General features: G+C 41.1%; 2 protein-coding genes across 2 annotated transcripts; both read right to left on the bottom strand.

The window, feature by feature from the left end:
* Positions 1-442: 442 nt before the first annotated feature.
* Positions 443-3,333, bottom strand: LOC135560366 (cilia- and flagella-associated protein 251-like). The gene is made up of 2 exons (XM_065002260.1): positions 2,476-3,333; positions 443-707 (listed from the first exon to the last, which is right to left on the bottom strand). The coding sequence occupies exons 1-2, from the start codon at positions 3,098-3,100 to the stop codon at positions 445-447; spliced, it is 888 nt and encodes a 295-aa protein (XP_064858332.1). The 5' UTR covers positions 3,101-3,333; the 3' UTR covers positions 443-444.
* A 4,780-nt stretch (positions 3,334-8,113) lies between these two features.
* LOC135560357 (gastrula zinc finger protein XlCGF17.1-like) lies at positions 8,114-23,013 on the bottom strand. The gene is made up of 2 exons (XM_065002248.1): positions 22,524-23,013; positions 8,114-10,966 (listed from the first exon to the last, which is right to left on the bottom strand). The coding sequence occupies exons 1-2, from the start codon at positions 22,777-22,779 to the stop codon at positions 10,161-10,163; spliced, it is 1,062 nt and encodes a 353-aa protein (XP_064858320.1). The 5' UTR covers positions 22,780-23,013; the 3' UTR covers positions 8,114-10,160.
* Positions 23,014-23,665: the final 652 nt, after the last annotated feature.

The following is a 23,665-nucleotide window of genomic DNA, read 5'->3' as shown; positions in this document are numbered from 1 at the left end:
CATGTATGAATTGTCTGATGTTTAATCAGAGATCTTTTATCAGAGTATCTCTTGTCACATTGATCACAGCTATGAGGTTTCTCTCCTGTATGTGTTCTCTGGTGTGATTTTAAAAGTCCTGACGAAACAAAACTCTTCCCGCAGTCAGAGCATTGGTAAGGTTTCTCTCCTGTGTGTATTCTCTGGTGTACTATCAGGCTGCTTAAGTGCCTAAAACTCCCCCCACATAGCTGACAACTATAAGGTTTCTGTCCTGTGTGTGTTCTCTGGTGTGATTTTAAATGTCCTGACAAAACAAAACACTTCCCACAATCAGAGCAACTATAAGGTTTTCTCTTCTATGGATTCTCTGATGTATTTTTAGGGTTGCTAAAGAGGTCCAACTCTTCCCACAATTAGAGCAGCTGTGAGGTTTCTCTCCAATGTGTTTTTTCTGGTGTACTTTTAGTGAATCTGATCTTGAGTAAGTCTTCCCACAGTCAGAGCAGTGGTGAGACTTCTTCCTGTGTGAATTCTCTGGTGTGCCTTCAGTGAATCTGATCTTGAGTAACTCTTCCCACAGACAGAGCAGCGGTGAGACTTCTTCCCTGTGGGTTTCCGCTGGTGTTTCTTGGGTTGTTCTGATGTGGAGAGACTCTCCTCTGCCTCGTCAGCTTCATGATGTTGTTGAGGCTCCCCAGAGGATCCACGATTGTCATGTCTTTCTCCTGTGTGAACAACAAAATCAGACAGATGGTTAAAGGCCCACAACAGCAGAAATCCACTGTTTATTTTAGCTAAAAAGGTGATCCCCCATGATGTCGTACAACAATTTACATCCTTAATGAATGTTTAAATGCTTTTAGAAACTTATTTGACAATTATCTTTAAAAGACAGTCAAATGAGCAACAACAGACTTATTTTGTATTATTGTTTCCACAGTAGTATAGTGGATGATTCTAGACTATAAATACATTATTACAGTTGCTGAAACCCAAAGCAGTGTGTCAGATTACTTTTCGTCTTTTATTATTTAGAAAAGGAATACTTTAACCAAATTGTCTAAATGGATTCTCTGAACATTATCTCACCAGGTTTCCCCATTAGGCAAACCATTAACAGTATTTATATCACCTAGTTCCCCCATTAGGCAAACCAATAAGGCAAAACCATTAACAGTATTTATATCACCTAGTTCCCCCATTAGGCAAACCAATAACAGTATTTATCTCACCAGGTTCCCCCATTAGGCAAACCATTAACAGTATTTATCTCACCAGGTTCCCCCATTAGGCAAACCATTATCATTACTACATTGTCTATTGCTGTATATCTTCAGTGCTGCTCTTTGTTCACGCCCATTTATCATCCTTCACTCCCTCTAGAGCCTTAGACCCGCCCATCTCTTAAAGAATTCACATTGGAACATGAGAATGTGGCCATGTGATAAAGCAGTGAGGCTTAAAAAAACAAAGATGTCAACAAGAAAATACTTTATTCACTTCAAGTACAAAAGGTAGTAGAAAAATCTGAAAAACGAAGGTCAAACCAATATCTAGACCGAGGCCTTTATCATCAGATCCTTTGAGTAACTCTGGTTCAGGTTATTAAATGAACAAATTCATCTAGCCTGAGAGCATATTTCTGTCCTGCCCTTTGGACCAGGACATGTAATGTCCATGGATTTTTCATTGCTAAAGTCATGATCTTCTCCCAAAAGAATATGTTTGCCAGGTCGTGTCCAGTCCCGGGGGGATGCTTTCACATCTCTGGGACGAAGGACGTCAACATCGAACAGCAGCTGAAACCTGGTTCCATCTGAGTGAAAGCTCCTTGGTCACAACACCACCAGGCTCCAGACCATTCAAACTGTAACCTGGTTCACAACACCACCAGGCTCCAGACCATTCAAACTGTAACCTGGTTCACAACACCACCAGGCTCCAGACCATTCAAACTGTAACCTGGTTCACAACAACACCAGGCTCCAGACAATTCAAACTAACCTGGTTCCATCTGAGTGAAAGCTCCTTGGCCACAACAACACCAGGCTCCAGACCATTCAAACTGTAACCTGGTTCACAACAACACCAGGCTCTAAACCATTCAAACTGTAACCTGGTTCACAACAACACCAGGCTCCAGACCATTCAAACTGTAACCTGGTTCACAACAACACCAGGCTCCTGACCTTTCAAACTGTAACCTGGTTCACAACAACACCAGGCTTCAGACCTTTCAAACTGTAGATAGATGTAAAATATATTAATCTAGCTAGCCAGCTAGTTGAACATGCAAATAAACTACCTCAATCTATAACCCAGTAGCGAGCTATCTAGCTATCATTTAATAATGTCTAGCTATCTAACTATCATTTAATAATGTCTAGCCAGCCAGCAATCTTAGCATGTGTCCCAATCAAAACCAAACATTAACACCACACATCAGTTCAACAACTGCAGAGTTTGTGCCTCTGTATTTAAGACAGTACTTACTAGTGTTAATCAGGGAACGGTTTCTCAAAACCATTTCACGGTTAAGTTCATCGTTAGAACCATTGGACGCCTTAAGATGACTTTGGGAAACCGGGCCCAGATATCCAGTTTCCTTCTCTTCCTCCTCCTCCTCTTTTTTCGATGTAACAGTCATCTCCCCCTCCCCCTCTTTCACTCCAAAAACTGCATCCTCCTCTTTCTCTGCCTCCTCTTCTTTTACTGTAACATCCTCTTCCTCTTTCACTCTGAACGTATCTTCCTCTTCTTTCACTGAAACGTCTTTCTCTTCTTCTTTCACTGTAACAGACTCACCCTCTACTTGCTTTTGTATTGTAACATCCCCCTCTTCATCCTCCTTTTTCACTCTGAACGAGTCTTCCTCTTCTTTCACTGAAACGTCTTTCTCTTCTTCTTTCACTGTAACAGACTCACCCTCTACTTGCTTTTGTATTGTAACATCCCCCTCTTCATCCTCCTTTTTCACTCTGAACGAGTCTTCCTCTTCTTTCACTGAAACAGCCTCGACCTCTACTTGTTTTTCTATTGTAACATCTTTCTCGTCCTCTTCCTCCGTCCAGCAGACCTCCTCTTCTTTAACAGGAGAGGAGTAGCTTAGTGAACTCATGGTCGAAGATGTTAGCTAGCTAGGCTAATGCTAACTTAATAAAACTTAACTTAACTAGATGACCAATAACACCACCGTAAATATTAAATTAAATCGGATAACTTAGTCGACGACAGAAGTGTGTTTAAAACACAGTGTCAAATATACACTTAAAGCGTCTAAAGAGCTTTATTGGTTCGTCTATTTTGTCTAGCAAGCTACCGAGGTGTCTGACTAACTGTTGCTGCTGTTGAAAGAAGCGTTCCGTCCACTAGATTATACGTCACACCAGCAGCATAACCTTAAGACCGCCATCTGCTGACTGGAGGGGGGAACGCAGATGAGTAAAATGTATCTATTTTATTTTCAGATAACAAGTTAAAGTGTAGGAATCATGAGTTTTTACTCACCAGTGTAACAATACATTGTGGTTAAAGACTTAGTAACTTAGTTGTAGTCACGATCTGGTTACCTATACTATATAAAATAATATAATATAATATGTAGGTCTTATACTAGCTCGGTGGCTAACGTCAGCAACACATCATGCTCTTCACCGACTGTGTGGCCAAAGATTAAACTTTATAACTAACCCAAGATGGACCAGAACCTGTCGTTTCCAATGGGAGCAAATTAATCATAGTGGGCGGAGCCAAGGACGAGCAAGAGAGATCCTATTGGCGCATTCTAATGTTTATTTCAATACTCCCTTGCACTCCTTCTAAACAATTTCCACTGGATGTCATAAGGTGAAAGCACCAATTTGTAAGTCGCTCTGGATAAGAGCGTCTGCTAAATGACTTAAATGTAAATGTAAAATGTAACAATGCAATTACTTTGAAACTTTGGCAAAACGTCATGTCTTCAAAACGTAGTCCACTCTGTTTGTTACAGATTCTAGTTATGGAAACAGAAAACTGTATTGAGATCAAACGTTTGATCGATGGGAAAATCAGCAGAATGTCGGCCAGAATCCATCTTGCTCTATCTTCTACCACTGGGCTTCCTCTCATCACCATATATGGTTGTGAGTGAAAACCGTCAACCGGATGCCTCACATTTATACGTCAGGTGAAACATCTGGCTCATTGTTCTGTAGTGGCTGTATTATTAGGTGGTGGGCCGAAGCTGAAAATAGTGAAGTTAATCGGTCCCAGTCGAGAGAGGATCCTGATTTTTTTTGTATAGGACAGTAAAATATTGTTATGATGACTATAACATTTGTTGGCACCTGCAATTTTTGCACATCTTCTCATAAAAAAATAATATTTTAACACTGTCTGCTCAGGCAAATTTGCCGAACTCCTAAACCTGGAACCAATCAGAAGTCCCGTACAGACCCCTGGTGATGTAGGCAGCCAATGGCCTGCTTTTATCTACGATGCAACTACAGCCTCTTGTGAAAACGTGAGCTGCTGTCTGATGAAGAGAAACAGACGTGTCTAGCTCCCAAAGAATGAAATTAGATAAATATATGTTTTAGAGCGCACTTCAAATATTCAGCTGCAATAAGAATTATCTTGATAGTATGAAGATGTAACTCCATGGACCATTTATCCAATGTATTGTAAAGCTAGCCAATGTTACAGTTTGAATAGCCTAGCCAGCTACTGTAAATGTATTGTAAAGCTAGCCAATGTTACAGTTTGAATAGCCTAGCCAGCTACTGTAAATGTATTGTAAAGCTAGCCAATGTTACAGTTTGAATAGCCTAGCCAGCTACTGTAAATGTATTGTAAAGCTAGCCAATGTTACACTTTGAATAGCCTAGCCAGCTACTGTAAATGTATTGTAAAGCTAGCCAATGTTACAGTTTGAATAGCCTAGCTAGCTACTGTAAATATCAATGTGTGTTGCATTAGCTCGCTCTCAGTCAATGAATGACATTTTGAGTCATATGTTGATTTGTTTAACACTTTTTTTCGTTACTACATGATTCCATGTGTTATTTCATTAGTTTGGATGTCTTCATTAGTATTATTATTATTCTACAATGTAGAAAATAGTCTAAATGAAGAAAAACCCTGGAATGAGTAGGCGTGTCCAAACATTTGACTGGTACTGAATGTAAATGTGATAAAGTTTAAAACATGTTTTTTTTAAATATAAATTTGCAAAACAATCTACAAATCTGTTTTTGCTTTGTCATTATGGGGTGTTGAGTGTAGATTGATGAGGATTAAAAAAAAAAAATGTTTTAATACAATAACAAAACAAAAACAAAAACAATAACAAAACAAAAACAAAAACAAAAACAAAAACAATAACAAAAAAAACAAAAACAATAACAAAACAAAAAAGTGGAAAAAAGTCAAGGGGTCTGAATACTTTCAGAAGGCACTGTCCAAAGAAAAGTAGCACATATTAGAACGTTTTCTCTAACGGTGAGCTTGAGATTGAGGTTAACTCAATCATTTAATGCTAAGCCATCAATGTTAAAATATTAGCATATTTGGGGCGGCAGGGTAGCCTAGTGGTTAGAGCGTTGGACTAGTAACTGGAAGGAGGTTGCAAGTTCAAAATCCCTGAGCTGACAAGGTACAAATCTGTCGTTCTGCCCCTGAACAGGCAGTTAACCCACTGTTCCTAGGCCGTCATTGAAAATAAGAATTTGTTCTTAACTGACTTGCCTAGTTAAATAATGTTTAAAAAATAAAAAAATATTAGAACGTATTCTCAGTCTCTAACTGTGCATCTCTGAGCTAAGGTTAACTCAATCATTTAATGCTAAGACATCAATATTAGCTCCTTGTTCCTCAGCCTTAATAATAGTTGCATAATGGTAAACCTAGACACTTGCATCTTATAGTATTCTGAGTGGTATTCACAACCTGCTATACCCACTGGTACGGGGTGATGATGAGGTCTCAACATCATTATTACACTGCAAAATGGAGGCTATCCACCAACCCACTGGAATTTCTACCAATTAATGGATCATTTCTACCAACCTACATAATGGATCATTTCCACCAACCTACATAACGGTTGATCATTTCTACCAACCTACATAATGGTTGGATCATTTCTACAACCATAATGGTTGGATCATTTACATAATGGTTGGATCATTTCCACCAACCTACATAATGGTTGGATCATTTCCACCAACCTACATAATGGTTGGATCATTTCCACCAACCTACATAATGGTTGGATCATTTCCACCAACCTACATAATGGTTGGATCATTTCCACCAACCTACATAATGGTTGGATCATTTCCACCAACCTACATAATGGTTGGATCATTTCCACCTACATAATGGTTGGAACCCAACCTACATAATGATCATTTCCACCAACCTACATAATGGTTGGATCATTTCCACCAACCTACATAAACATAATGGTTGGATCATTTCCACCAACCTACATAATGGTGGATCATTTCAATCTAAACAATGGTTGGTCGATCATTTCCACCAACCTACATAATGGTTGGATCATTTCCACCAACCTACATAATGGTTGGATCATTTCCACCAACCTACATAATGGTTGGATCATTTCCAAACTAAATGGTGACTCATCCAGTCGATGGGGATTTGTACACTGCTCAAAGAAATAAAGGGAACACTAAAATAACACATCCTAGATCTGAATGAATGAAATATTCTTATTAAATACTTTTTTCTTTACATAGTTGAATGTGCTGACAACAAAATCACACAAAAATGTATCAATGGAAATCAAATTTATCAACCCATGGAGGTCTGGATTTGGAGTCACACTCAAAATTAAAGTGGAAACCCACACTACAGGCTGATCCAACTTTGATGTAATGTCCTTAAAACAAGTCAAAATGAGGCTCAGTAGTGTGTGTGGCCTCCACGTGCCTGTATGACCTCCCTACAACGCCTGGGCATGCTCCTGATGAGGTGGCGGATGGTCTCCTGAGGGATCTCCTCCCAGACCTGGACTAAAGCATCCGCCAACTCCTGGACAGGCTGTGGTGCAACGTGGCGTTGGTGGATGGAGCGAGACATGATGTCCCAGATGTGCTCAATTGAATTCAGGTCTGGGGAACGGGCGGGCCAGTCCATAGCATCAATGCCTTCCTCTTGCAGGAACTTCTGACACACTCCAGCCACATGAGGTCTAGCATTGTCTTGCATTAGGAGGAACCCAGCACATGGCGCCAGTGGCGAATTTGCCACTCTTGGTGTTCTCTGGCAAATGCCAAACGTCCTGCACGGTGTTGGGCTGTAAGCACAACCCCCACCTGTGGACGTCGGGCCCTCATACCACCCTCATAGTCTGTTTCTGACCGTTTGAGCACACATGCACATTTGTGGCCTGCTGGAGGTCATTTTGCAGGGCTCTGGCAGTGCTCCTCTTGCTCCTCCTTGCACAAAGGCGGAGGTAGCAGTCCTGCTGCTGGGTTGTTGCCCTCCTCCACGTCTCCTGATGTACTGGCCTGTCTCCTGGTAGCGCCTCCATGCTCTGGACACTACGCTGACAGACACAGCAAACCTTCTTGCCACAGCTCGCATTAATGTGCCATCCTGGATGAGCTGCACTACCTGAGCCACTTGTGTGGGTTGTAGACTCCGTTTCATGCTACCACTAGAGTGAAAGCACCGCCAGCATTCAAAAGTGACCAAAACATCAGCCAGGAAGCATAGGAACCGAGAAGTGGTCTGTGGTCACCACCTGCAGAACCACTCCTTTATTGGGGGTGTCTTGCTAATTGCCTATAATTTCCACCTGTTGTCTATTCCATTTGCACAACAGCATGTGAAATGTATTGTCAATCAGTGTTGCTTCCTAAGTGGACAGTTGGATTTCACAGAAGTGTGATTGACTTGGAGTTACATTGTGTTGTTTAAGTGTTCCCTTTATCTTTTTGAGCAGTGTAGTACCGAGGGCACAGCTGGGGGCAGAGGGAGGTCTTTGTGTTGTTTAAGTGTTCCCTTTATTTTTTTGAGCAGTGTAGTACCGAGGGCACAGCTGGGGGCAGAGGGAGGTCTTTGTGTTGTTTAAGTGTTCCCTTTATTTTTTTGAGCAGTGTATATTACACTACAATTTCTAAATTTTCAACAAAAATGTACTGGATTGGTTGAAAAGTGATAAAATTTACACAGTATGCACTATTTTGACATAGTGTAAGATATACTGAATTGATACTATTTTTCATTTAAAAAAAAAACATTTAATTTTTTCAATTGAACCTTTATTGAACTAGGCAAGTCAGTTAAGAACAAATGATTATTTACAAAGACTGCCAACAACGGCCAAACCTGGACGACGCTGGGCCCATTGTGGGACTCACTATCACGGCCTGTTGTGATACAGCCTAGATTCGAACCAGGGTGTCTGTAGTGACGCCTCAAACACGTATTTTTTTTGTTGGTTTTTGCAAGAGTGTTGATTGGTCAGTCATTGGGTTCATTTGTTTTTTTGCAATAAGTTCAAATCAAATCAAGCTTTATTTATATAAACACATTTCACATTTCAGAAATGTTGCTTCACAGGAAAAAAAACAAATCAAATTAATATTTACTACACAACATATGATAAAAAAAACTAAAGAATAACAAAAAAAATGAAAGACTAATGATCATTCTAAGGAAAAGCCATGGATTAAAATAGTCAGAATAGGATGTAATATCAAACCCAAAATATAAGTTAGTAAACAATATAATTGTACCGAAAAAATTGTCAAATAATTCTGATGACTAAATGTAAATATTTTGAAATATCAAACCGAACCCCTTTTAAAATGTATTGACAATAATGTATTTTAAACTGTCACTTAAATTTTTTTTAATAATAATAATTAGATATCGGGCATAGTCCATCGGGCATAGTCCTAATTTAAAAAAAAAAAATGTACATTTTTTTTTTGTGCTATTTTTTAAATCAGAACAGTTCTAACTTGTTCAAATCAATAACCAATATGTAGAAACAGTTTGTGATATTGAAAAGTCAAATCAATAACCAATATGTAGAAACAGTTTGTGATAGTGAAAAGTCAAATCAATAACCAATATGTAGAAACAGTTTGTGATATTGAAAAGTTAAACATAAAATGTACTATCTACACAAACCTGTTCCACAGTAGTAATCATATCATATCATCATTTTAGACCCAAGCCACCCCCAAGACTTTGAATTACTCCCCTCTGGGCGCAGGTATAGGGCCTCAGCAGGAAAAACAGAACGAGACAATAATTTATGCCAGGTGTGATATCCCTCCTAAATAGCTCGGGCGAATGTTCCCATTGACCCTGTCAGGCCAGCAGGCTAGTCTTTTCTTCTTCTTAAAAAAAAAAGTTGTATTTCTTACTATTATTATAGGTATGTAACTGTTATGAAAGTTGTATTGTCAATCTTGTTTTGTATTTAAACACCACTTTAAATGTGTAAATTTCCCCATGGGGACAATAAAGTCAGTAAGTAAGTATATTAATTACGCTGTTGTTTTGACAACTGGCAATACATCTATTAGGGGGGAAATCAGGTTGTATGTGCTGTTGAATCTAACACAACTAAAAAAAAAACACATGGAAATGGGAGATATCTTTTACCTCCACTGGTTAGAGGACAACCTGCAGAAAACAGCTAGCTACATTTTGAAGTGCTGCATTCTCATTCAAATGGGGCGCCAAGTGTAACAACTCTTTTTTCTTGTTAATCACTTTTTTGTTAATCAAATAAATAGTACTCATTACTTCCCCTGATGAGGCCTGGATTCATCCCGAGGCTAATATCTATATCACGCTGAAATCAATAGAACAGGGGGTCAAACGTTTACGATTCTACATTGTGACATCATTAAAATACTCCTACTACAATGTTAAAACATTCTACATTGTGACATCATTAAAATACTCCTACTACAATGTTAAAACATTTTACATTGTGACATCATTAAAATACTCCTACTACAATGTTAAAAACATTCTACATTGTGACATTTTATTGATATCATGAAACAACTTCATGTATGTATTTTCAAAATTTTACCAGCATATCTCTTTCCACATTGATCACAGCTATAAGAATTCTCTCCTGTGTGTGTTCTCTGGTGTTATATCAGGATGTTTGGATAAAACTCTTCCCACTTTGATTACAGCTATGAGGTTTCTCTCTTGTGTGTCCGCTGGTGAATAGTCAGATGGCTAGATGAAGTAAAACTTTTCACACATTGATCACAGCTATAAGGTTTCTCTCCTGTGTGAGATCTCCGGTGTATAGTCAGACTGCTAGATGTAACAAATTTCTTCTCACACTGATCACAGCTATAAGGTTTCTCTCCTGTGTGTGTTCTCTGATGTACCTTCAGGCAGCTTGAGTGAGTAAACCTTTTCCCACATTGATCACAGCTAAAAAGTTTCTCTCCAGTGTGAATTCTCTGGTGTAATTGTAATGTATATAATTTTGAAAAACTCTTCCCACAGTCAGAGCAGCTATAAAGTTTCTCTCCAGTGTGAATTCTCTGGTGTGATTGTAATGTATATAATTTTGAGAAACTCTTCCCACAGTCAGCGCAGCTATAAGGTTTCTCCCCTGTGTGTGTTCTCTGGTGTGTTTTTAGGCTGCTTGGAACATTAAAACTCTTTCCACATTGATCACAGCTATAAGGTTTCTCTCCTGTATGGATTCTCTGATGTCTTTTAAGGTCTGCTGAAGAGGTAAACCTCTTCCCACAGTCAGAGCAGCAGTGAGATGTCTCTCCAGTGTGAATTCTCTGGTGTACTTTTAGTGAATCTGATCTGGAATAACTCTTCCCACAGTCAGAGCAGTGGTGAAGTTTCTTCCCTGTGGGTTTCCGCTGGTGTTTCTTGAGGTGTTCTGATGTGGAGAGACTCTCCTCTGCCTCGTCAGCATCATGCTGTTGTTGAGGCTCCCCAGGGGATCCATGATAGTCACGTCTCTCTCCTGTGTGAACAACAAAGTCAGACAGATGATTAAAGGGCCACTGTTTATTTTAGCTGAAAGGTGATGCCCCTTGTTGTAGTACAACAATTTACATCTGTAATGAAAATATATTATATAATATATATATATATTTATATTATATAAATATATAATATAAAAATATATGACAGTCGGTTCAACAACAGTAATACTGTCTTATTTTTCCTCTCACTTCAGAAGTAACATTCATGATTCTAGGCTAAAAAATATTATTATTATTATTATTACAGAAACTCAAAGCAGTGTAGCAGACCACTTCATCAATATTGGCCCCTTTCTGTGCTAAACTTTCAGCACGAGTGCAATGCGCACGCAATTTGGTTGCAGAAACTCCTCCCTGAGAATGCAGAAACCTTTAGTTATGGATGTAGTATATCTGCGTATAGCAAAGAAATTGGCGAGATTGTAGTTTTTTCACAATGTATTCTGAATATTACCACAGACTTTTAGAGCAAGATCGGGTGTGCTACTCAAGGAAACTCACTTTAACTTCTTGGTGACATGGGGGGCAGTATTGAGTAGCTTGGAAGAATAAGGTGCCCAGAGTAAACTGCCTGCTACTCAGACATAAAAGCTAGAATATGCATATAATTTGTATATTTGGGCTAGAAAACACTCTGAAGTAACTAAAACCGTTTGAAAGATGTCTGTGAGTATAACAGAACTCATATGGCAGGCGAAAACCTAAGAAAAATTCAACCAGGAAGTGGGAAATCTGAGGCTTGTAGGTTTTCCAACTCAGCCCCTATTGAAGATACAGTGGGATATTGGTCATCTTGCACTTCCTAAGGCTTCCACTAGATGTCAACAGTCTTTAGAACCTTGTTTGAGGCTTCTACTGTGAAGGGGGGCTGAATGAGAGGGGAATGAGTCAGGTGTCTGGCAGAGTACCTTGGGCTCATGACGCGCGGTCATGTGAGAGTTACCTCGCGTTCCATTGCTTTTCTACAGACAAAAGAATTCTCCGGTTGGAACATTATTGAAGATGGATGTTAAAAACATCCTAAAGATTGATTGATTCTATACATCGTTTGACATCTTTCTACGGACTGTAACAGAACTTTTTGAACTTTTTGTCCGACCTTTCGGGTGGACTTGCACACGCGTTTGGATTTGTTTACCAAACGCCCTAACAAAAGGGGGTATTTGGACATAAATTATGAACTTTATCAAACAAACCAAACATTTATTGTGGAACTGGGATTCCTGGGAGTGCATTCTGATGAAGATCATCAAACGTAAGTGAATATTTATAATGCTATTTCTGACTAATGTTGACTGCACAACATGGCAGATATCTGCTTGGCTGTTTTAGTCTCTGAGCGCCGTACTCAGATTATTGCATGGTATGCTTTTTCCGTAAAGTAAAAAAAAAATCTGACACAGTGGTTCCATTAAGGAGAAGTTTATCTAAAGTTCCATGTATAACAGTTGTATCTTTTATCAATGTTTATTATGAGTATTTCTGCAAAAATCACCGGATGTTTTGGAATCAAAACATTACTGCACTTAACGCGCCAATGTAAACTGAGATGTTTGGATATAAATATGCACATTATCGAACAAAACATACATGTATCTTTGGCTGGAAAATGGCTGTGTTTTTTTGACTTGGCAATGAGTATTTCTGTGAATTGATGTGGCTCTCTGCAAAATTGTCGCATGTTTTGGAAATACTGAACATAACACGCCAATGTAAAATAAGATTTTTGGATATAAATATGTACTTTATCGAGCAAAACATACATGTATTGTGTAACATGAAGTCCTATGAGTGTCATCTGATGAAGATCATCAAAGGTTAGTGATTCATTTGATCTATATTTCTGCTTTGGCTGTGTTTTTCTGTGACTTGGTGGTGACCTAACATAATCGTTTGTGGTGCTTTCACTGTAAAGCCTTTTTGAAATCACACACTGTGGCTGGATTAACGAGAATTTTATCTTTAAAATGGTGTAAATACTTGAGGAAAATGCTTGAGGAATTTTAATTATGAGATTCTTTTTGTTTTGAATTTGGCACCCTGTACTTTCACTGGCCATTGGCTGGTTGGGATGCTACCGTTCCACCCAGTTCTCATAGGTTGACAGAAAAAACAGCCTCCATTTACAGGTTGCTTATGAGTGCAGTTCACACTACTTTTGGATTATAATTGTAAGGCTTGTTTGAATCACCTGCTTAATATAACGTTTGTGCCATCGTCTCAAATAAACCGCTTTAGACTTTAAAAAAATACTAACTACAACCAGTAAAATGCACTGTGGCTAGCTTTTCCATCAGCCTGACAGTGAGCATTTAGCATTCAAGCTAACAAGTGCTGCATCCAAAACAGGTATTTTGCTAACAATTATCTTATAGACTGTTCAAGCAATAATCAAAACAACAATTGTAAGCATAAATCTAGACTGTTGAATGGTCCCAGATGGTGAACAGTTTATTTAGTAATAACCTGGTAAATCTAGACTGATGAATGGTCCCAGATGGTGAACAGTTTATTTAGTAATAACCTGGTAAATCTAGACTGTTGAATGGTCCCAGATGGTGAACAGTTTATTTAGCAGTAATAACCTGGTAAATCTAGACTGTTGAATGGTCCCAGATGGTGCTCCTGTAAATGCATAAGAGCGTCTGCTAAATGACAAAAAAAGAATAAAACCAAAATACATTGATATGAATAACTGGTTAAATATATACTGTATGCCCAACAGAGCTGTTGCCAGAGAATCTAATGTTAATTTCTCTACCATAAGCCGCTTCCAACGTCATTTTAGCGAATTTGGTAGAATTTCCACCAGGCTTCACAACCACAGACCCAGGACCTCCACATTCGTCTGAGACCAGCCACCCAGACAACTGATGAAACCACAGACCACATGTAATCACACCAGCCCAGGACCTCCACATTCGTCTGAGACCAGCCACCCAGACAAAACTGAACTTTTTCTGTCTGTAATAAAGACATTTTGTGGGGGGAAAACGTATTCTGATTGGCTGCACGCCTGCCCAGTCAAGTGAAATCCCTAGATTATGGCCTAATGAATTTATTTCAATTGACTGATTTTTTTAATATGAACTGTAGCTCAGTAAAATCTGTGAAATTCTTGCAAGTTTATATTTTTGTTCAGTATTTAAGTGTCCCGAATGTATTTTTACTATGTTACGTCAAGTCTGTGAGACCAGGCTGTAAACCGAGGTATTTGTGATCAATATGATGAACCCGTTTTCACAACATTTAAGAACCTGGTGATAGAAAACAGTGTGAATGTAATAATGACAATGGACTTACTCAGGAGTAATTTAGCGAACTGGTAGCGTTTTCATTTGACTTAGAAAGAGTAGGACCACATCAATTTCAATTGATTGTAGCAATATACCTGAGAACACCGTGTTTAAGTCAGTCAGTACTCTCAAGTCAGATTGAGACATTCACTTGACGTCCGGGCAATCCATTCTTCTTTCCATAAATAAATGCAAAAGGACAGCTGAAAGATGCTCTTTTCCCTAAACTTTATTTATTGTTTGGAGAGACGGGGTTCCATCCTCCCAGGTAGATGGGCTGGTGTAGGATCCTTTAGGGTTAAAGTAGTGGGTTGGTGTTGGATCCTTTAGGGTTAAAGTAGTGGGTTGGTGTTGGATCCTTTAGGGTTAAAGTAGTGGGATGGTGTAGGATCCTTTAGGGTTAAAGTAGTGGGATGGTGTAGGATCCTTCAGGGTTAAAGTAGTGGGATGGTGTAGGATCCTTTAGGGTTAAAGTAGTGGGATGGTGATGGATCCTTTAGGGTTAACGTAGTGAGATGGTGTAGGATCCTATAGGGTTAAAGTAGTGGGTTGGTGTTGGATCCTTTAGGGTTAAAGTAGTGGGATGGTGTTGGATCCTTTAGGGTTAAAGTAGTGGGATGGTGTAGGATCCTTTAGGGTTAAAGTAGTGGGATGGTGTAGGATCCTTTAGGGTTAAAGTAGTGGGATGGTGTTGGATCCTTTAGGGTTAAAGTAGTGAGATGGTGTAGGATCCTTTAGGGTTAAAGTAGTGGGATGGGATGGTGTAGGATCCTTTAGGGTTAAAGTAGTGGGATGGGATGGTGTAGGATCCTTTAGGGTTAAAGTAGTGGGATGGTGTTGGATCCTTTAGGGTTAAAGTAGTGGGATGGGATGGTGTAGGATCCTTTAGGGTTAAAGTAGTGGGATGGTGTAGGATCCTTTAGGGTTAAAGTAGTGGGATGGTGTAGGATCCTTTAGGGTTAAAGTAGTGGGATGGTGTAGGATCCTTTAGGGTTAAAGTAGTGGGGTGGTGTAGGATCCTTTAGGGTTAAAGTAGTGGGGTGGTGTAGGATCCTTTAGGGTTAAAGTAGTGGGATGGTGTAGGATCCTTTAGGGTTAAAGTAGTGGGATGGTGTTGGATCCTTCAGGGTTAAAGTAGTGGGATGGTGTTGGTGTAGGATCCTTTAGGGTTAAAGTAGTGGGATGGTGTAGGATCCTTTAGGGTTAAAGTAGTGGGATGGTGTAGGATCCTTTAGGGTTAAAGTAGTGGGATGGTGTAGGATCCTTTAGGGTTAAAGTAGTGGGATGGTGTAGGATCCTTTAGGGTTAAAGTAGTGGGATGGTGATGGATCCTTTAGGGTTAAAGTGAGATGGTGTAGGATAGGGTTAAAGTAGTGGGTTGGTGTTGGATCCTTTAGGGTTAAAGTAGTGGGATGGTGTAGGATCCTTTAGGGTTAAAGTAGTGGGTGGGATGGTGTAGGATCCTTTAGGGTTAAAGTAGATGGGATGGTGTAGGATCCTTTAGGGTTAAAGTAGTGGGATGGTGTAGGATCCTTTAGGGTTAAAGTAGTGGGATGGGATGGTGTAGGATCCTTTAGGGTTAAAGTAGTGGGATGGTGTAGGATCCTTTAGGGTTAAAGTAGTGGGATGGTGTTGGATCCTTTAGGGTTAAAGTAGTGGGATGGTGTAGGATCCTTTATGGGATGGTGTAGGCCAGAGTAGTGGGATGGTGTAGGATCCTTTAGGGTTAAAGTAGTGGGATGGTGTAGGATCCTTTAGGGTTAAAGTAGTGGGATGGGTGGTGTAGGATCCTTAGGGTTAAAGTAGTGGGATGGTGTTGGATCCTTTAGGGTTAAAGTAGTGGGATGGTGTAGGATCCTTTAGGGTTAAAGTAGTGGTATGGGATGGTGTTGGATCCTTTAGGGTTAAAGTAGTGGGATGGGTGTAGGATCCTTTAGGGTTAAAGTAGTGGGGATGGTGTTGGATCCTTTAGGGTTAAAGTAGTGGGATGGTGTAGGATCCTTTAGGGTTAAAGTAGTGGGATGGTGTTGGATCCTTTAGGGTTAAAGTAGTGGGATGGTGTAGGATCCTTTAGGGTTAAAGTAGTGGGATGGTGTAGGATCCTTTAGGGTTAAAGTAGTGGATGGTGTAGGATCCTTTATAGGGTTAAAGTAGTGGGATGGTGTTGGATCCTTTAGGGTTAAAGTAGTGGGATGGTGTTGGATCCTTTAGGGTTAAAGTAGTGGGATGGTGTAGGATCCTTTAGGGTTTTGGGAGGGTGTAGGATCCTTTAGGGTTAAAGTAGTGGTATGGGCTGGTGTAGGATCCTATAGGGTTAAAGTAGTGGGATGGGATGGTGTAGGATCCTATGGGGTTAAAGTAGTGGGATGGTGTAGGATCCTTTAGGGGCCAAAGTAGTGGGATGGTGTTGGATCCTTTAGGGTTAAAGTAGTGGGATGGTGTAGGATCCTTTAGGGTTAAAGTAGTGGGATGGTGTAGGATCCTTTAGGGTTAAAGTAGTGGGCTGGTGTAGGATCCTTTAGGGTTAAAGTAGTGGTATGGGATGGTGTTGGATCCTTTAGGGTTAAAGTAGTGGGATGGTGTAGGATCCTTTAGGGTTAAAGTAGTGGGATGGTGTAGGATCCTTTAGGGTTAAAGTAGTGGGATGGTGTAGGATCCTATAGGGTTAAAGTAGTGGGATGGTGTTGGATCCTTTGGGGTTAAAGTAGTGGGATGGTGTAGGATCCTTTAGGGTTAAAGTAGTGGGATGGTGTTGGAACCTTTAGGGTTAAAGCAGTGGGATGGTGTAGGATCCTTTAGGGTTAAAGTAGTGGTATGGGATGGTGTTGGATCCTTTAGGGTTAAAGTAGTGGTATGGTGTAGGATCCTTTAGGGTTAAAGTAGTGGGATGGTGTTGGATCCTTTAGGGTTAAAATAGTGGGATGGTGTAGGATCCTTTATGGTTAAAGTAGTGGGATGGTGTAGGATCCTTCAGGGTTAAAGTAGTGGGATGGTGTTGGATCCTTTAGGGTTAAAGTAGTGGTATGGGCTGGTGTAGGATCCTATAGGGTTAAAGTAGTGGGATGGGATGGTGTAGGATCCTTTAGGGTTAAAGTAGTGGGATGGTGTAGGATCCTATAGGGCCAAAGTAGTGGGATGGTGTTGGATCCTTTAGGGTTAAAGTAGTGGGGTGGTGTTGGATCCTTTAGGGTTAAAGTAGTGGGATGGTGTAGGATCCTTTAGGGTTAAAGTAGTGGGATGGTGTAGGATCCTTTATGGTTAAAGTAGTGGGATGGTGTAGGATCCTTCAGGGTTAAAGTAGTGGGATGGTGTTGGATCCTTTGGGGTTAAAGTAGTGGTATGGGCTGGTGTAGGATCCTATAGGGTTAAAGTAGTGGGATGGGATGGTGTAGGATCCTTTAGGGTTAAAGTAGTGGGATGGTGTAGGATCATTTAGGGTTAAAGTAGTGGGATGGTGTTGGATCCTTTAGGGTTAAAGTAGTGGGATGGTGTAGGATCCTTTAGGGTTAAAGTAGTGGGATGGTGTTGGATCCTTTAGGGTTAAAGTAGTGGGATGGTGTAGGATCCTTTATAGGGCCAGAGTAGTGGGATGGTGTTGGATCCTTTAGGGTTAAAGTAGTGGGATGGTGTAGGATCCTTTAGGGTTAAAGTAGTGGGATGGTGTAGGATCCTTTAGGGTTAAAGTAGTGGGATGGTGTAGGATCCTTTAGGGTTAAAGTAGTGAGATGGTGTAGGATCCTTTAGGGTTAAAGTAGTGGGATGGGATGGTGTAGGATCCTTTAGGGTTAAAGTAGTGGGATGGGATGGTGTAGGATCCTTTAGGGTTAAAGTAGTGGGATGGTGTTGGATCCTTTAGGGTTAAAGTAGTGGGATGGGATGGTGTAGGATCCTTTAGGGTTAAAGTAGTGGGATGGTGTAGGATCCTTTAGGGTTAAAGTAGTGGGATGGTGTAGGATCCTTTAGGGTTAAAGTAGTGGGATGGGATGGTGTTGGATCCTTTAGGGTTAAAGTAGTGGGATGGTGTAGGACCCTATAAGGTTAAAGTAGTGGGATGGTGTAGGATACTTTAGGGTTAAAGTAGTGGGATGGTGTAGGATCCTTTAGGGTTAAAGTAGTGGGATGGTGTAGGATCCTTTAGGGTTAAAGTAGTGGGATGGTGTTGGATCCTTTAGGGTTAAAGTAGTGGGATGGTGTAGGATCCTTTATAGGGCCAGAGTAGTGGGATGGTGTTGGATCCTTTAGGGTTAAAGTAGTGGGATGGTGTAGGATCCTTTAGGGTTAAAGTAGTGGGATGGGATGGTGTAGGATCCTATTGGGTTAAAGTAGTGGTATGGGATGGTGTTGGATCCTTTAGGGTTAAAGTAGTGGGCTGGTGTAGGATCCTTTAGGGTTAAAGTAGTGGTATGGGATGGTGTTGGATCCTTTAGGGTTAAAGTAGTGGGATGGTGTAGGATCCTTTAGGGTTAAAGTAGTGGGATGGTGTAGGATCCTTTAGGGTTAAAGTAGTGGGATGGTGTAGGATCCTATAGGGTTAAAGTAGTGGGATGGTGTTGGATCCTTTAGGGTTAAAGTAGTGGGATGGTGTAGGATCCTTTATAGGGCCAGAGTAGTGGGATGGTGTAGGATCCTTTAGGGTTAAAGTAGTGAGATGGTGTAGGATCCTATAGGGTTAAAGTAGTGGGATGGTGTTGGATCCTTTAGGGTTAAAGTAGTGGGATGGTGTTGGATCCTTTAGGGTTAAAGTAGTGGGATGGTGTAGGATCCTTTAGGGTTAAAGTAGTGGTATGGGCTGGTGTAGGATCCTATAGGGTTAAAGTAGTGGGATGGGATGGTGTAGGATCCTATGGGGTTAAAGTAGTGGGATGGTGTAGGATCCTTTAGGGCCAAAGTAGTGGGATGGTGTTGGATCCTTTAGGGTTAAAGTAGTGGGATGGTGTAGGATCCTTTAGGGTTAAAGTAGTGGGATGGTGTAGGATCCTTTAGGGTTAAAGTAGTGGGCTGGTGTAGGATCCTTTAGGGTTAAAGTAGTGGTATGGGATGGTGTTGGATCCTTTAGGGTTAAAGTAGTGGGATGGTGTAGGATCCTTTAGGGTTAAAGTAGTGGGATGGTGTAGGATCCTTTAGGGTTAAAGTAGTGGGATGGTGTAGGATCCTATAGGGTTAAAGTAGTGGGATGGTGTTGGATCCTTTAGGGTTAAAGTAGTGGGATGGTGTAGGATCCTTTAGGGTTAAAGTAGTGGGATGGTGTTGGAACCTTTAGGGTTAAAGCAGTGGGATGGTGTAGGATCCTTTAGGGTTAAAGTAGTGGTATGGGATGGTGTTGGATCCTTTAGGGTTAAAGTAGTGGTATGGTGTAGGATCCTTTAGGGTTAAAGTAGTGGGATGGTGTTGGATCCTTTAGGGTTAAAATAGTGGGATGGTGTAGGATCCTTTATGGTTAAAGTAGTGGGATGGTGTAGGATCCTTCAGGGTTAAAGTAGTGGGATGGTGTTGGATCCTTTAGGGTTAAAGTAGTGGTATGGGCTGGTGTAGGATCCTATAGGGTTAAAGTAGTGGGATGGGATGGTGTAGGATCCTTTAGGGTTAAAGTAGTGGGATGGTGTAGGATCCTATAGGGCCAAAGTAGTGGGATGGTGTTGGATCCTTTAGGGTTAAAGTAGTGGGGTGGTGTTGGATCCTTTAGGGTTAAAGTAGTGGGATGGTGTAGGATCCTTTAGGGTTAAAGTAGTGGGATGGTGTAGGATCCTTTATGGTTAAAGTAGTGGGATGGTGTAGGATCCTTCAGGGGTTAAAGTAGTGGGATGGTGTTGGATCCTTTGGGGTTAAAGTAGTGGTATGGGCTGGTGTAGGATCCTATAGGGTTAAAGTAGTGGGATGGGATGGTGTAGGATCCTTTAGGGTTAAAGTAGTGGGATGGTGTAGGATCATTTAGGGTTAAAGTAGTGGGATGGTGTTGGATCCTTTAGGGTTAAAGTAGTGGGATGGTGTAGGATCCTTTAGGGTTAAAGTAGTGGGATGGTGTTGGATCCTTTAGGGTTAAAGTAGTGGGATGGTGTAGGATCCTTTATAGGGCCAGAGTAGTGGGATGGTGTTGGATCCTTTAGGGTTAAAGTAGTGGGATGGTGTGGATCCTTTAGGGTTAAAGTAGTGGGATGGTGTAGGATCCTTTAGGGTTAAAGTAGTGGGATGGTGTAGGATCCTTTAGGGTTAAAGTAGTGGGATGGTGTAGGATCCTTTAGGGTTAAAGTAGTGGGATGGTGTAGGATCCTTTAGGGTTAAAGTAGTGGGATGGTGTAGGATCCTTTAGGGGTAGTGGGATGGTGTAGGATCCTTTAGGGTTAAAGTAGTGGGATGGGATGGTGTTGGATCCTTTAGGGTTAAAGTAGTGGGATGGTGTAGGACCCTATAAGGTTAAAGTAGTGGGATGGTGTAGGATCCTTTAGGGTTAAAGTAGTGGGATGGGATGTTGTAGGATCCTATTGGGTTAAAGTAGTGGTATGGGATGGTGTTGGATCCTTTAGGGTTAAAGTAGTGGGATGGTGTAGGATCCTTTAGGGTTAAAGTAGTGGGCTGGTGTAGGATCCTTTAGGGTTAAAGTAGTGGTATGGGATGGTGTTGGATCCTTTAGGGTTAAAGTAGTGGGCTGGTGTAGGATCCTTTAGGGTTAAAGTAGTGGTATGGGATGGTGTTGGATCCTTTAGGGTTAAAGTAGTGGGATGGTGTAGGATCCTTTAGGGTTAAAGTAGTGGGATGGTGTAGGATCCTTTAGGGTTAAAGTAGTGGATGGTGTAGGATCCTATAGGGTTAAAGTAGTGGGATGGTGTTGGATCCTTTAGGGTTAAAGTAGTGGGATGGTGTAGGATCCTTTAGGGTTAAAGTAGTGGGATGGTGTAGGATCCTTTAGGGTTAAAGTAGTGGGATGGTGTAGGATCCTATAGGACCAAAGTAGTGGGATGGGATGGTGTTGGATCCTTTAGGGTTAAAGTAGTGGGATGGTGTAGGATCTATAGGACCAAAGTAGTGGGATGGGCTGGTGTAGGATCCTATAGGCCAAAGTAGTGGGATGGGATGGTGTAGGATCCTATAGGGCCAAAGTAGTGGGATGGTGTAGGATCCTATAGGGCCAAAGTAGTGGGATGGGCTGGTGTAGGATCCTATAGGGCCAAAGTAGTGGGATGGGCTGGTGTAGGATCCTATAGGGCCAAAGTAGTGGGATGGTGTAGGATCCTTTAGGGCCAAAGTAGTGGTATGGGTTGGTGTAGGATCCTATAGGGCCAAAGTAGTGGTAGTGGGATGGTGTAGGACCCTATAGGGCCAAAGTAGTGGGATGGTGTAGGATCCTATAGGGCCAAAGTAGTGGGATGGTGTAGGATCCTATAGGGCCAAAGTAGTGGGATGGGATGGTGTAGGATATTATAGGGCCAAAGTAGTGGTAGTGGCCTGGTGTAGGATCCTAGGGCCAAAGTAGTGGGGTGGTGTAGGATCCTTTAGGGCCAAAGTAGTGGGATGGCCTGGTGTAGGATCCTATAGGGCCAAAGTAGTGGTATGGGTTGGCTCCCAAGTGGTGCAGCGGTCTAAGACACTGAATCTCAGTGCTAGAGGTGTCCCTACAGACCCTGGGTCGATTCAGGTTGTATCACAACCAGCCGTGATAGTACCATAGGGCGGGATTGTGGCAGTCATTGTAAATAATAACTTGTTCTTAACTGACTTGTTAAATAAAGGTTAAATAAATAATACATAAATAAAAGGTTAATTTATTGGGATTGGGTGATGGGTTTGGGGATGGTGTAGATGGGTTTTGGGGGATGGTGTAGGGTTAGATGGATTTTGGGTGATGGTGTAGGGTTAGATGGGTTTGGGTGATGGTGTAGGGTTAGATGGCTGTGCAATTTTAACATTTTCTCCCTTCCCCTTTTTCAGTTGTCAAATTGTGACCCCCTTCGAAAGGCAGCAACGTTACACTACTCCCTCCTTTGAAAGAGCGCGTCGTCCTCCTCGCGCTAGCTTGCGGCTCTACGTCTTACAGGAACGCGCTCACTGGCCAAGCACACGCACTGTCGTGGATGCGAGGTCCGATCACTTCTGACACCAAAGACCAAGACTTGGCCCTGATTGTAATAACAACAACAACAAGAAAAAATGGCCGATTTGATAGTGGGACTCCTTTACCGTGTGACTTTGCCCTTTAGTTCAACAACTGCATTTTGCTTCTGTTTTAAGACAGTAAATTACTTACTGGGGTTAATCAGATCCTCCTCCTCCTCCTCTTCTTCCAATATACCAGTTATCTCTCCCTCCTCTCCAAAATCGGAATCCTCCTCTTTCTCGTCCTCTTCTTCTTTCACTGCAACATCCTCATCCTCTACTTTTGTTACTGTGACATCCTCCTCTTCCTCTTCTTCTTTCACAACAACGTTCAGCCACAGACCCCCTTTCTCCGTCCAGCAGACCTCCTCTTCTTTATCAGGAGGAGAGTAGCTCAGTGAACTCATGGTCGGAGATGTTAGCTAACAGTTAGCTATCTAGGCTAGTGAACTAAACCAGCCAGCTAGCTGACTAATAACAACAATGTCAATATGAAATCAAATGGGATAACTAGCTAGACGACAGAAGTGAGTTTAAAACACTGTGGATAATATACATGAACGAGTCTAAAGAGCTTCAATGTTTCAGCTAGCAAGCTACCGAGGTGGCTGACCATTATCATGTAACTATAAAAGAACATGGCTGACTAGTTGGCTTGTCACTAGTTACTACAGCCACAAAATCGACATAGGCTATCGTAAAAACAATATATGAAAACAAACATTACATTTTTTTTGTCTTCATTTAAGGTTAGGCATTATGTTAGGTTTAAAAATCTGAATTTAATAAGAGAAGTTGGAGAATTGAGAATTGGGCGAGGTTTAGCCACAATTATGACTTTGTGACTGTGGTAACTAGTGACGACCGACTAGCTGTTGTTGTTTAAAGAAGAGTCCAGTTCACGACCACGTCACATTCTGGCAGACTGGCCTGAAAGACTCACAGCGCCCTCTGCTGACTGGAGTGGGAAACGCAGTTGAGGGAATGTTTTATTTTATTTTCTGACTGCAAGTTAAAACAATTTCAACGATTGGTTTTATTTAATTTTAATTTCTCTCTCCCTCTCTCTCCTTCTCTCTTTGACCTTTTCTCTCCCTCTCTATTTGACCATCTCAATTTAAATTTAAGGGGCTTTATTGGCATGAGAAACATATTGCCAAAGCAAGTGAAGTAGATAAACAAAAGTGAAATAAACAATAACAAATGAACATCAACAAATTACACTCCCAAAAGAATAAAGACATTTCAAATGTCATATTATGTCTATATTCAGTGTTGTAATGATGTGCAAAT

The sequence above is a fragment of the Oncorhynchus nerka genome, linkage group LG15, assembly GCF_034236695.1.
Source record: "Oncorhynchus nerka isolate Pitt River linkage group LG15, Oner_Uvic_2.0, whole genome shotgun sequence".
NCBI lineage: Eukaryota > Metazoa > Chordata > Actinopteri > Salmoniformes > Salmonidae > Oncorhynchus > Oncorhynchus nerka.
This window is presented reverse-complemented; position numbering and strand designations above follow the sequence as displayed.

What these genes read in the sequence shown, in the direction of transcription:
- LOC135560357 (XM_065002248.1), bottom strand. Translation starts at nt 22,779, where the DNA reads ATGAGTTCACTGAGCTACTCTCCTCCTGATAAAGAAGAGGAGGTCTGC. An exon ending in GGAGGATCTGATTAACCCCA is followed by an intron (nt 10,967 to 22,523) that starts GTAAGTAATTTA and finishes TTGTTCACACAG; the next exon opens with GAGAGAGACGTGACTATCAT.
- LOC135560366 (XM_065002260.1), bottom strand. Translation starts at nt 3,100, where the DNA reads ATGAGTTCACTAAGCTACTCCTCTCCTGTTAAAGAAGAGGAGGTCTGC. An exon ending in CCGTTCCCTGATTAACACTA is followed by an intron (nt 708 to 2,475) that starts GTAAGTACTGTC and finishes TTGTTCACACAG; the next exon opens with GAGAAAGACATGACAATCGT.